The sequence below is a fragment of the Spodoptera frugiperda genome, chromosome 26, assembly GCF_023101765.2.
Source record: "Spodoptera frugiperda isolate SF20-4 chromosome 26, AGI-APGP_CSIRO_Sfru_2.0, whole genome shotgun sequence".
NCBI classification, from domain to species: domain Eukaryota; kingdom Metazoa; phylum Arthropoda; class Insecta; order Lepidoptera; family Noctuidae; genus Spodoptera; species Spodoptera frugiperda.
In genome coordinates, this window is record NC_064237.1 from 3141595 (window position 1) to 3156364 (window position 14770).

Here is a 14770-nt window from a genome sequence, read left to right on the forward strand (position 1 = left end):
AGAGAATACGGTGACCGACGGTCATCTTTTCTTTGCCGAATTGGTAGATATTTAAGTTACCAGTAATAGGTAATTGATTCTTACAGATGGCTCTGAGAAAAAATTACACTCTCGACCAGATTGAAAAAGCAGTTGAAGCTGTTAAGAATGGAGAAAAGATAGCAAGTGCTGCGCAACGTTTCGGAGTACCAAGAATTACTCTTCATGACAAAATAACACGTAGAACTTCCATTGGTTGTAGTATGGGGCCAAGTACTAAATAAAATTAATTAATTTTAATAAATATGTAACTATTGTTGATTTCCCTAATTTGTACTTATTTAATCTTGTCAGAGTGTATAGTTTTATCAAAATAAAACAGTATTCAAGATTAAAGCTTATTTTGGTGAAGATTTTTAAAGTTTGTAGTCAGTGTTATTAGACTTGACAAATTTTATAAAAACAATGTATGAGTACCTAAACATAAAAGACAAATAAATTAATACTTACTGAATTGTTCCTTTTGATTACGGTCTAACTAATGTATCAAATCAGTCTACTGTCTCATTGCGGGTAATAGTCGATAACTGGGTGACGATAACTGGTAATTGTCGATAACTGGGTGTCGATAACTGGTAATTGTCGATAACTGGGTGTCGATTATTGGAGTTCTAGTGTCGAATATTGGGGATTTTATTAATATTTATTATTTTTGGTTTTAATACTAGTCCACATCATATTTAAAAATATAGCCTATTCATATCTCAAGGACATATTTTATCGTACACAACGTCACTTTTATTTTAAAACATAATAAAATACTCGTAATCTTAGAAACAAACACACCACCTTCTAAAACTGTCGATCATTGGTGCCATTACGTTATTTCATTAAAAAAAACATAGAAATATAGTTTTTTATGTTCCGAGAAAAGTGTTGATTATTAGTAGGAAACTAGCCTATTTACTGGTCATATGTATTGTGTTTGAGTATGGTCGAAACGTCAACAACACTGCTATGTGGTCTCAAGCGTCCTTCAGTGGTTGCGGACGAGGTTACGCATTAATGCCGTGGCCCTAGCATACCGGGGTTCCCGCTCGAAGGGCAGAGGTAGGAACAGGGTGGTTTTTAGTCCGTAAGAGTCTGACACTCCCTCGCGCCTCGCCCAAGGCGGGAAAAAGCATGATTGATTTTCTCCCCTTAAAAAAGCATAGAGGAGAAATTGGCACGTAGTGGTTTTTAGTCAGTACTTTAATTCGCGTCCCACCGTCTGTCCCACCCAGGGTGCAGTCATTTGATGATTTTTCATCATGACACAAAACTGGTCAAACATACATATTTAGGTTTTCAAATTTTCAGCAACAGCTCGGAGTCTGAAAATGTATCTTATATAGAAATTGTTCCACAAAATGTGGTGTTCACATTCGGTTGTCTCCTGTTTTTTTAATAAGCCAAAACGAGTAGACAAATCACCTGATGGTAAGCAATCGCCGCCGCCTATGGACACTTGAAACAGTGAGGTGACAGACTTTGCAATGCAACTTTGCTTGTTGAATTTAAGGGTTATTGAAGAAACGGGGATTGGGAAGGGGGGAATCGGGGATTGGGAAGTGAAGGAATTGGGCCTCCGGTAACCTCACTGACACAACGCAAACGTTATTTCACGTCGGTTTTCTGTGAGACCGTGGCATTACTCCAATTAATAATTAATATCTACTTAAATAGACGGATAATCGACATCCAAATCAACTGCCATAAATTGGAGTTACCAAAAAAACGCGACAGTCGTAATTACTTTCTTATGAGAAAAGATAGATCGTCTTTTTTGAAAGAAGACGCAATTAAACCTTTTTCGAGGTGATTAGGTCACGAGCTTGATGAGGTTTCGACCTATATCAGTACCCTTAGTATAAGTTTGCTTTGCGTTTCAAGTAATCGAAACGAGAGCGCGTTCGGCGTTCTGATTGGTTGGTTTATTCGAGCCGGCCAATCAGTACCCTTAGTACGAATTTGCTTTACGCTGAACTAAAACGAAACGAGAGCGCTCTGATGGGCCGACTCGAATATAGCAACCAATCAGAGTGCCGAACGCGCTCTCGGTTCGATCTCGTTAAACGTAAAGCAAACTCATACGAAGGACCCTGATTAGTTGGTTTATTGGAGCCGTCCAATCAGAGCGCCAAACGCAATCACGTTTAGGCTACTCTAAAAATAAAGTAAACTCATACTAAGGGTACAGTACAGTTGACGATTCAGAAGGCGCTTATCTTCGACGTGGGGAATATAAATAAATCTAGTTTTGTTGGCTTCGTTGACCGGGCCGTGGAAATGGGCCAGTTTTTGCGTACACAATGGCAGTGGAAGCCGGGCATCTACGATAATCCATTTGACCTGTGTATGTGGACAACTGGACATACGTTGTTGTGATAGGAAAGTTTATGTTTTTCTCTTTTTCGTTTTGCACAGATCTACATGTTTTGCTGTTGGTTTTTTGAGAGGTTTGGCCTATTTCATTTTGTGTTGACTTGTAAATAGGTAGAGTCCTGGTACGAACTGTAGGTATCTAGTTACCTAATATTGAATACCTTCAACAATTTGTACGAGTGGATACATCATGAATCACAGAATATTAGGTAAGTACCTACCTACCTAAGTTTGATTTTGATGAAAGATTATAATATAGGTATTGTGTTGTTTAAGTAGATACCTTTTGATCCCAGCTACCTATCATCTTTTACAAAATGGTGCACTATTTACAGGACACCGTGTACGTATACGTTCGGTAGTACCTATTACCACAGATAGCCTACACCAGGTAGAACTGCGTCGCTAATTGAAACGTACCGATTCATTGCCCGCATTTGTAGAGCCCACGACTGCTAACTATCTACTGCGGTTGTGTTTGTGTGTGTATTTTCTCTGTCATTTGTAGTGTTACGTACTATCTATTACCTTACCTACCAACCAAGTACTAGATATGTAGATACATGATTGTTAGAGAAATATTGAAAAGACCAATGGACATTTATTTATTTTTTAAACTTTGCCCCACACTTCGATATTCTCCTGTGCCGTGGGTGCGTTTACAAACATATAAGTTCACATACCTACACATGTCACACAAACCCGAAACAACAATTTGTGGATCTCAAAAAGAATTGCTTCGGGCGGGAATCGAACCCGCATCGCTGGGCAGCAGCTGGTTGCCCAGCTATCGCACTTACCGTGCAGTCTGTTCCTATTAAGTAGGAAGAATACCATAACTAGTGAAGTACCCACCTAAACATAGTAGTACCGTAGTAGGTTCTAGATACATTTGATTTGTGTCTCTGCTCACCCTTTCAAGATTCAAAAAATATTATTACAAAGTAACAATAGTCAGACTCGCGCACGGAAGGTTACGTGGCAAGATAAAAATGACTCTCAGCGCCATCTATTGACAAATAGTAGAACTCTCCACGTACTTATCTTTTTTTATATTGGTAAATATTTAATGGTTTGTAAATAACTACAAACATGTACAATTCTTCGATTCCCACATCATTAATTCATTTCCAAGCTCCATTCACTTTACCACAACATTCTCGCGGTTTGCGATTGAATCAGTAATTCAGTATGAGTTTGAATCAAATACGACCTTCGAGGTTTTATTGTAATTATTTCAAATTGGAAGTGATTCGCTATTTGTTGCGCCTGTAACGAATTATACGTTTTCATATTTTTTTCTTCTATTACATTACTATGTTATACGAGCATATACTAATATAAAAAACTGAAGTTTGCTTGCTTGTTTGGTGGAACGCACTAATCTCAGAAACTATTGGTCCTAGTTGAATAATTTTATTTGTGTTGGATAATCTATTTATCGAAGAAGGCTATAGACTATAAACCATCACACTAACCGTATGGTCAGTAAGAGCCGAGCACAGCGTGTGAAAATGCGCGTACTGTTCAACTGGTCTAACGTGTGAAATAGTAAAGTTGTCGCATTTAACTTGTTAGGTGGAAGTTCCGACGATGAACCCATTTAATTGCACTGTAATTTTCCCATATGGTCGGCAATATACTTGTGCCTCGGGAATTGCACGTTAATCATCAAGGGTCACGTAGCCTGCAGGGATGTTACTGTAAATATTAAGTACTATGTTCCGCCCGCGCGGATGTCGGTCTTCGCGTGGATGTTTTATTTCTCCATTTTGAGTAACTCTAACAATGATATCTTATAAATATGTATTGGACCCAAATACGGCGAGGCCCATAATAATTAAGGAGATCCCTCTATTCAGCTACTGCTGTTGAGCTCGTGGTCTGTAGTATGAATCTGAAAAATTAAGATATTTTTTCTACGTATTTTTCTAGGATAAAAAGTATCCAATTTTATGCCCAGGATAATAAGGTATAATTATACCAAGTTTCATCAAAATAGAACCGTTAATTTTCACGTGATGCCTAAATATACAGACAGACACAAAAAAATTAATCACATATGTATTTGGGTTTGGTATCGATCCAGTAACACCCCCTGCTATTTATTTTTCAATATTTTCAATGTACGGAATTGACGCTCCTTATAGATATTTATGAAGTAATTTTAATTTCTTCTTGTGTTAAGGTAACTCACTCCCTCCAACTCTTCATTAGGCTGTATTCATAAATAATTCGCCCTTATTGGATGTTATCATTGTTTATTTCATACCATCATCTTAAAAATAATAAAATGTAACAAAAAATAAATACAAACAGGTATTAAAAGGCAGTTTTCCATTTGAAACATATCAATTTAATATGATTTCTATAAACATTACCTATTGTATAATTTATCAACCGAAATCTTACACTGAACATAATGTAACTCGCGTATAAAATGCCTTTGTGACTTTAGCGGGATGAAGGTATAAAAAAACTGTATATTATGTGGTCTGTTTATTAAAAATGTATTATAATCCGTCTTCGGAGTATATCGGAGGCCGGTGTGGGTACGCCGACCTCTAACGTTTGAGCGGAATGATGACTACTCGATGACCGTTTGTTCTTCTTTCACGAAAAATTCTACTACTTCCTCCACCGTCGTCGCCGTCGAGTCCGCGTCGATACCGTCCGTGTCAACGTCTGCGGATGATACAGATAAGTTAGTATGAAGATGTGTAATAAATTCCACATAAATAGACAGTCTTATTTTCACTAGTTTTACTAAAAAATCGTTTTGGATGATTTCTACCATCAGGCTAAAAATGATACGTACAATTCCTGAGCTCAAGCCGGCGCGGCTTCTGCTCGTTCCACTCCTGCACCTTGGCCTCGCGGTACTCCATGTGCTTCTTCATCTGCTCAGTACGCTTAGCCACCAATTCCTATAACACGAACAACCAAACAATAAATAAATGATCTTTATAAAATCTTCACATCATACATTATATAGTTGTCATCATAAAATAAGACCAACACGATTGAACCTCTTGATAATTTCGAAAATTAGTATAGATCTCATATTCTAAATCAGACTTGGCTACAATGCGCTAAAACGCTGTAAACCCTGTAAAAGCAAATATTTTCAGTCAATACTTTACCTTGCTAGCCTTGCTACTGCGCATACGGTCCTTAGACTCGAACTGTGAGTAATATTTCTTAAGATTCTTCTTAATGTCCTTCTGCTGTTTCTCCGAGAGCAACGTCGGGGGCCTGGGCCGCCAGTTGAACTGCGCGAAGCCCTCCTTCATTACTCTGTAAATACGAATTTTGTTATATCGTTGAATATTTGTCAAATTCCATTAGAAACTAGAAGAAATTTCAGTAAATTGGCTTTTATTTCTATGAAAATGTCTTGGCTTACTCCAAAGTAGTATGGTTGGTTTAGCAAATGGCTCCTAGTCTTTAGTCATTGAAATTGTAAGTGACATAATAATAACCAATAATAAAGTAAAAAGAATCAACAACATTTCTGATTCTCATGACTCAAGGGGTGCTAATTGAACAAACATACCATGACATTATTGCGCCATAATTACGAATGACAACTAAATCTCTAATAGTGCACTCATAGATAAGCTTTATCATTTAGATTTAGACCATATTTATTCATGATTACGATACATTTAACAAAAGCTTCAATGATAACAAAGCAATAAACCAACCTCCTCAATATTTTGCCCTGGAAGGACCAGATGTAGTAACCAGTGTCGATCTTGCTCTTGAGTGAAGACACGCCAGTCACTACGAAGCGACCAGTCGGGTCCCATTCGATGCCAGACATCTGAGGAAAGAGGATTTCAATTAGCCATTTTGTTCACATTGTTGATATTACTTATTGACATGTAAATGTCATTAAAGGAATGTGTTTACTAACCTGATAATGGTCCGAGACATTCATGATCGTGAAATCATTAGTGTCTAAGAATTCCAGGGCACCTCCAGTAAGTCCAAGGTTGGCAAGAACTATGAACTGTCCGGACGGAGACCAGAACAAGTGATTGAAGGGCTGTCTCTCGAACTTCTTCAACAAAGTTGGTGCCTGACCAGTATTCACTTGATAGAAACTAATGCAGATGTTAGCAGGATCACCATGGATAATAGCAAACTTAGAACCAACTGGTTCCCAAGCAAATGCTTGAATAGGTTCTTTAATTTCTACCGAGTCTACCGGGATCTCCTTCTCCCTCATGTGGAATATTTCAAAGTTGTAGTACATTCCTGAGTACTTGATTTCATTTTTGTCTTTCTTAACTTTAGAGTAACGGTCTACTTTCACACAGAGGTAGTCTCCGCTCTTCTGCCAGTGGATCTTACAGTCAGCTACTGAGAACAAGTTCTTGGAACGTATTTCCGTGCGGTTGGGGAGTTCTAGAAGTGTTACCCTAGCTGGTACATCTTTGTCCTCCGCTACCCAATACGCTACAATGTTGTCAGTGGGAGACCAACTGAAGTCTCTGTGAATGAAAAATAACAAACATAAAAATTACTTCTCTTACAATAAAGCATGATTCATGCTTGTATATCATAAATGAAAGTATCTAGTGGCACAATTGTTTACTGTTTGGAATGCATTTATTTTGCAACCTACATACAATCGATTTGTGTAAACACAAACACTATTGACACAGTAACTTCAATTTCATACAAACTCAAACAACAATAAAATTCGATGCTACGTTTTTAAATCAAAATGGCGGCTCTTACCTGATTCCTGGGATTTTAATGGACTTCTTGTCGAGCAGGCCGAAGCTGGGCGTCTCGTACACAGAGAGCATGTCCTGGCCGAGCCTGGCGAAGTACTTGTCATCCTTGCTCCAACGGAACACGGGCCAGGTGACATACTCGTCTGGCGGCGGGAAACTACGCTTTTCTAGACCCGTCCTATTTGAAAAAGATAACTATTTAGTAAAGAAATTAGCATAATTGACACATTAACGCCCGAATACTAAAATGCTACTCAATTTTAAGTTGTACTTAAATATTGTGTCTCTGTCATTTTAGAAAGAATTGATAGTGACAGAACTACATTTGAGAGCATCTTAAAATTGAGTAGCGTTTGAGTATTCAGGCATTAGTAAACTAATTGCCACATGAAACTAATTTGCATAAAAAAGTGTCGTGAAGCATCTATTCTGTAGAATTGAGTATAATTCGTAAATGTGCCTAATAATAATTAAGTGTACAAAGTTCCTTATTTTTTCATTAAATTGCACATGTGTTGTATTGTGCAGTGTAATTGGTATAAGTACTATTCTATTCAATTAAATAAATAATGCCTTTCTCTTATATGTCAAGGAAACAGAATGGTGGTTATTATTATGAAAAAAAACTAAAAAACCCGACTGCGTTTCTTCATAATATGAAAATGAAAAAGCCCTAAAACAAGAAAGTCATCGTAAAATTTAAGCAGTCGGGACCCATTCTAAATATGAAGACTTAGTGAGGGCACATACGGCTTGCTTTCTAGAATGGGTCCCGACTGCTTTAATTTTACGATGACTTTCTTGTTTTAGGGCTTTTTCATTTTCATATAATGAAGAAACGCAGTCGGGTTTTTTAGTTTTTTAAATTACATTATTTTATTTTACTTTCTTTTAGTTTTATTATTTTTATGTTTTGATAATTATAGGTATCTAGTGTCATTCTCACAGTAAATACGAATCTAACGACCCCTATCAAGCTGACATACATCGAATCGTTCCGGCTAGAGAGTGAGCAATATTCAAATTTGGCGCCAAAAATCCGCCATTTTGTTTTTTTTACTATTTTGATATATCCAGTGTCACTCTCACAGTAAATACGAATCCAACGACACCTCTCAAGCCAAAATCCGTCAAGCCGTTTAGGCTGTAGAGCGTGCCAAACAATTATACATACATACATACATACATACTCTCGAAAAACATAACCCTCCTTCTGGCGCAGTCGGGTAAAAATTAGCTAAAATGTTAATATTGATGCTTTTATCATGTTAGTAATGGAACTAGAAAATCTAGTTCTGTACTAGATTCTAGACAGACTTCAAACCGCATGAAAAGGAGGACACTCTCTAACACAAGTTTTTGTATACATTAATCTGTTAGCATTCTGTCTCACACGAAGTTCGCGCGTGGAATACATAACAAACCAGTTTGCGTGAGTTGGAACAATTCATTGAACTGTCTAGGTAGGATTTTGAACCTAACACATGTATCAATAATGGTCTTGTTCATTTCTCGTAAATAATAAAGAAGTGACTACTGAGTAAAGTGTTACGAAAATTATTATTATTTTAGGTGAACCGACGACATCGTCAGAGTGGCGAGGAGCCAGTGGATGCAGGATGGTGGCTTATCGTTCTATGTGGAGGACTAAGGGGAGGCCTTTGTTCAGCAGTGGATGTCTCTCGGCTGATGATAATGATAATTATTTTAGTAAAAAAATTAAAATTAATATTACCTAATATCCCAGATAATGAGTTTCTTATCTTCACCCCTGTCACCAGTCGGTGAGAAAGTAACAATATAGTTTTCACACGGGGAGAAGGAGATGAACCGAGCTTCAGGGTGGAAGAACTTCTGGAACTGGGAGAACTTAGGGCCAGCCCATAGGGCCACGCCCTTCCAGTGGAACGTCGCTAAGTACGTTCCCAATGGCGACCACACGGCGTAAGTCTCCGTCCAGTTCTGAGAAATAGAAATGTTTATGTTACCAACTTCAAGTGTGAATTAGCACAATTATCATGACTGATACTAAATATACAATAAATTATTAGTTTTAGAATCATTATTTTTTTAACGTTTTGTGTTTAATTATAAACAATAAAGATATCTTAGCCATGACATACAAAGCTGTCTTCATTCAACCTCATCTCTTGCAAACTTGCTAACACACTATGAAAAGTCCAACATAAACACTTTAAAACAACTTACAGGTCTCTCCTGCAATAGTGCTGGTTCTGGCAGTGCATTCTGCCATACTTGGAGAGCCACTCCAGTACCAATGCCCACCAGGAACTGGTCATACGCATCAGGGTCCATCAAGTACCATTGCAGGTCTGATTGGACCTTGAATGGTTGAGGTGCTGGCGGCTCCCATTCTTTAGGGATGTCTGAATACCTGATGAAAGAAAATTGTTAAGAATGTGGTATTTATTTTGTAATTTTGTTGTTGTTGACGATAACATGTTTTTTGAGTAATTTGTCCTATTGCAATAAAGAAAAATGGTGCATATTCATAGCCATAAACTTTAATAAGTAAAGCATGTATAAATAAATACCACAGGAATCAGTTCGGCAAACAAATAATGTACAGTTCATTGATGTGTAACTATAACTCTTGCAGAAAACAGGAAAACATGATACATATCACTATAAATTATGGAGAAATCCCATAGCCAAGAGCTCAATGAACTTACATAATAACCTTGAATAAATAGCGCCAATTTTTTTGATAAATAGGACTTAGATTACTTACTTCTTAAAGTCGGTGAACAAATTCACCAAGAATGTGTGCTGCTTATCTAATTTACAATTATTTGTTGCCTTCACAGCTTCAGCGGCGTTCTGAGGGTTGCTGTACTCCAGGAAAATGTAACCAGTGGTGGTTCCATTTTCAGTAGTCGGATAATACTCGTTGACGATCTTCCCGAATTTACTAAATATCTTATTTATGACACTCTGGAGCTTCTCCAGTCGCTCGGGTCCGACCTGCGGGCACCCGTCGACGACGACCACGTTCTCATAACTGTCTGATTCCTTCGGTTTCTGCTCTAAAAGGTCGGCCAACAACTCTGCAACGTCAAAGTTAGGTTAGGTTTTTACAACTATAATGACACTGAAAAACTCACTTGTAAAGTTCACGTTATTAACAAGTTACACTTTCTAACACACACTGAGCTTGACGATTACTTTAAAAATAGCAATAACATCAATGAAAAGTTGTAAAATGCGTAGGTGACGCATATGGCCGGTCAAACTTGTCACTGGTAAAATGCCCACCTTCGTCGGGAATATCGTCAATGAAACCCTCCGGATCGTCGAAGTCGGGCTCCTCGTCAAAATTTGGCTCCTCATTATCACTTTGAGGTTGTGGGTTCACTTTCTCGTCTCCTTTTTTCTTAGCCATTTTGACGATATAACGTGTGTAACAGGAAGACACGCCATTAGGGACTGAGCATAGAGAACGATTTTATTACTTTCACTCGCGAGTCAAGAAGTTACGTTTAGTTAGTACCAAAAACTTTTTACGGATAAAAAATATTGATTTTTAAAAAGAAATAATAATGTTTAATCTTATTTATAATTATTATTATATATTATAATGTATTTAACGAAGTATATTGCTCCAGAGCATTATTTTAATAAATAATTTATGTTTCAAAAGTACTTCTATTGAAAGCGTACAAAACGTCGTATGACATCAGAAAATCCATAGACAAAACTAAAAATGGCGCGAAAAAGTCTAAGTTTTAAATTTTTATTATTGTTTGCTGTATTATAATTTTGCAAATTTGTTCTTATAGTTATCTAAAAACAAACTAATACTTTTATAAATAGTATAAATAATAATTATGAATGTATTAATGTATAACGGCGCGTATTGTCCGGAAATTCCTCTCTCTTGAGCCCTGACCACCGGTAGCTTGGATTTATCCCGTTGCTGGTGGGCTACTGCTTTTTATATTTTTAAATGTTTTATTTTTTTCTTTTTAATTTAATATTTAAAAATGTAACAAAAGTATAAGAAATAAATGAATGTAAAAAAGTACAAGTTATTACTATTTATTATGTTCACTAGATTATCAATTTAATGAAAATGCATTTTCAACACATGTTTACTATTACACAAATGTGCTCCTAAAGGTAAGATATCTTATTTTTAGTTAATACATCATCAATGTAGGCTTTAGTTGCCTTAGCCTCAAACTTACTTATAGATAAGATACCTACTTTGCAATTTTTTATCGACAAATTCTTTAAATACCAAGACGCATACTTACGTACCTATTAGATAATAAAATTATAATAACTCCTATAAAGAAGTCAAATAAACAAAATCTAAACATCACACATTTATCAATGTACCTAATCACACAGAAATAAAACTTTATACATAGATACCTCTACCTACCTGCTAAAGCCCATTACCTTACTTAATTCTATTTAAAACCTAACATTTTTAATTAGCTGCAACAGCACGACATCTCGTGTAGTCCGTAACAGATGAGGTGGCATTTATGGACGGCTGACGGGTCACCGCACATGAAAATTGAGGTCACGCCGCATGCACCGACTGCGGGGCTGCGTATAGGTGTGTTCAACTAGCTGTATACTGTATACAGTGCCTGGCGATAAATACTGCACATCGATTTTTGGAAAAACACTGTTCTGTGTGATATTACGTTCATTAAATGAACGATTTTTACAAATAAATTTTATTTGTCAAAATCGTAACTTATTATATTATTTAGACTGCACTGCTGGTTGCTGTTTTTTTTTATGGAATAGGAGGCAAACGAGCAAACGAGTCACCTGATGCTAAGCGATCAGCGCCGCCCATGGACACCCGCAACACCAGAAGGATCACAGGTGCGTTGCAGGCCTTTTTAAAAAGGAGTATGCTCTTTTTTTGAAGGTTTGGTGTGGTGGCTTGGCAACCGGCTGCCAAGCAATGTGTAGCCGGTTCGATTCCCGCACGAAGCAACTCTTTGTGTGATGCACAATTTGTTGTTTTGGGTCTGGGTGTCGTGTGTATTTGAACTTGTATGTTTGTAAACGCACCCACGAACATACGAGGAAATCCTCAACGCATATTAAAAAGAAAACATTATTCGAGAATAGTGCTCGATTTGTTTTAGTATCTTTTAATCATGAGCAATCTGACATACACGCGGCAACTGGACTGATTGTCTCTTTTATTTGATTCTACGTTGATGTGCAGTATTTATCGCCGCGTACTGTACGTTTATCTACCTATACGAAGTCTTGTAGTAACTGTTACAATAATGGTTAAACGCGAAGGTATGCGATACGAACGTGTTTCGATTAATTAACATTAAATGTCTCGTTTCCAATGCTTTTGATGACTTGACTAGACATTTTTTGTAAACTGCAGTTGTCAGAAGTATTTCCTGTTTCATTAGATTCTTTATACTGTTGTTATTGAGTTATCTCACGTATTGGGCTAGATACCTAGTAGACGTATGAAAAGGCATCAGTTAAGGAAAATGGAGATAGAAATACCTACAAATTTTAACCACTTATTATAATATTTTTGTACTTATTTACATTTAAAATGTGTCGAATTTTGCTCGGCACACGTTATTTAATTTATTTTCGTAAAAGGTTAGTTACTAATGGATTTCAAATCAGCTCTCGTACTTAGTCCAAAACAACTGAAAATGCAACTAACTGCCGCATTCAGAGACATTTATTGATTAATTAAACTATTCCTTAGTAACGATTTTGCATCGAAACAATTTTACGGAATGGGTTAAATACCTAACTAGGTATTAAATGACTCTGAGTAGGGCAGTTAGTATAATTAAGTACATAAGTTACTCAAAAGGCTCCTAATACTTAGATATTCTTCTTATGTTAACATTTCCTCAGCAGCATTGCCATGAAGATACGGAAATGTGCTTTTGCACATTATTACTTAGTTTATTACCTAAAGCAATTTGTAAAAACAAATATAGATTACCTATCGCAATTTGTGGTGTGTGGTTGGTAATGATATACCAAAGCCGTGAAGATACCGTTATGCTTGAAAGACAACCTCAAAAACTGGTAAGCTGGAGTTGGCTTGATAAATCAACTGATACGGTACGGCAACATTTTTTTCACATGGTTAACTTCATCGACAACTTTTCTCAAAATTAAAGAAGTGTGTACATAACTGTACCCACAGAATAGTTTATGTCTTCCCGTCCATAATTATGCATCCATATTGCTACTACAGGTACTGTATCATAACAATATTTTAAATAGACAAAAGATATAAATAAAATCAAAACAAACCATCTACTTATATAGAGTACCCATCTACTTAGCTCTAAATCTAAAAATATACCTAAATAAAGCTATTATGCACCCAGCATCTTGCATTCCTTAATGAGAAAAGTAATCCCCTTATCAGAGCATTTCATAACGCTTATCTTGGGTTTAAGTATGTAGAGTCGAGCTTGCCGCCATCACTTTCTACGGGCTTCGGGCTCCAAGCTTTATACTCGTACAAGTAGGTCGGTACGGCAAAGGTTTTAATACTTCGCGTCTTTCGTCACAGACGGTGCCAGTGACCGATGTTGATTGTGGTTTGTATTGTGATTACTATGTTTGTTCTTTTCTAACTGGACTTTTTGCTATGTTAAGCTTGTATTGTGTGGAGTTAAGGAGTTGACATTAGTCTTTCTACATTTAAGAAATAGTAGTTATAGTGGATGTTACAATAAAGTTCGTGAATAAATCCTAGGTAAGCAATTTAGAATCAATAAATCGAAACATTGATCCTGATTCCTCTATTTTCGAGCATACATGAATATCATAATATCATGGACGGCTTAGACAAACATTTCCAAGAATCTCGTATACAAATCTGTGTATTACGTCCCTACATACAGTACGCCACATAATTTTACGACTGACAAGGTACACATGTTATTATTTACACGTTCACAACCAACAAACACAGTTGTAATAAACCCGGTGATTAATGCTTGCATGTAAACTGCGTAAACTCGTCTTTGAACATTCTTCATTAATATTAGTCAAAATCTGTCGACCGTCAGGCAAAAACTTACTGCACTACTTTGACTAGCAGTTTAATAATTAATACTACAGTCAGAATTATATGACGTTAGTTCTTCAGTCCAAATTCTAGCTATAAGATATAACTAGGCAATTAAAAAAGGAAAACAAACCTCAATTTTATCCTAAGCATAACTAAATCCCTGCTTTTTTACAAATAGCAAAATAAATCTTATTAATTTTATTATAATACATGTTTACTCTTTACCATGTCCCAAATGCGAGTGCCACACGAGATTTTTATTACCTAGCTTCATATGTATCTACAAACAAATTGATGCAAATTATTACAATGCACTTGATAGACAGACACTGCAAACAATGATGCGTAGCAGAGAAATGTTCCCATGCGATTATTCCCTCGGCACAATCAAATAATAAGACAAACGGCCGGAAAATAGGGCGTACGGTTTACGTCATTTTCTTACGGTGTTCTTGTGATTGGCTCGGAAAACTGGGGACTGAAGCTAAATTTATTGAAAATAAACTGTCTGAGTTTATTACACAATTATCTACGATTACGATTTCTACGGGCT

General features: G+C 36.6%; 1 protein-coding gene across 1 annotated transcript; it reads right to left on the reverse strand.

Annotated features, from left to right (window-relative positions):
* Window positions 1–4736: 4736 nt before the first annotated feature.
* On the reverse strand, window positions 4737–10611 carry LOC118264488 (eukaryotic translation initiation factor 3 subunit B). Its single transcript, XM_035577009.2, has 10 exons — window positions 10428–10611; window positions 9904–10219; window positions 9360–9546; window positions 8887–9113; window positions 7153–7329; window positions 6323–6902; window positions 6111–6229; window positions 5547–5700; window positions 5222–5330; window positions 4737–5088 (listed from the first exon to the last, which is right to left on the reverse strand). The coding sequence occupies exons 1-10, from the start codon at window positions 10552–10554 to the stop codon at window positions 4991–4993; spliced, it is 2094 nt and encodes a 697-aa protein (XP_035432902.1). The 5' UTR covers window positions 10555–10611; the 3' UTR covers window positions 4737–4990.
* Between the last annotated feature and the right edge of the window lie 4159 nt (window positions 10612–14770).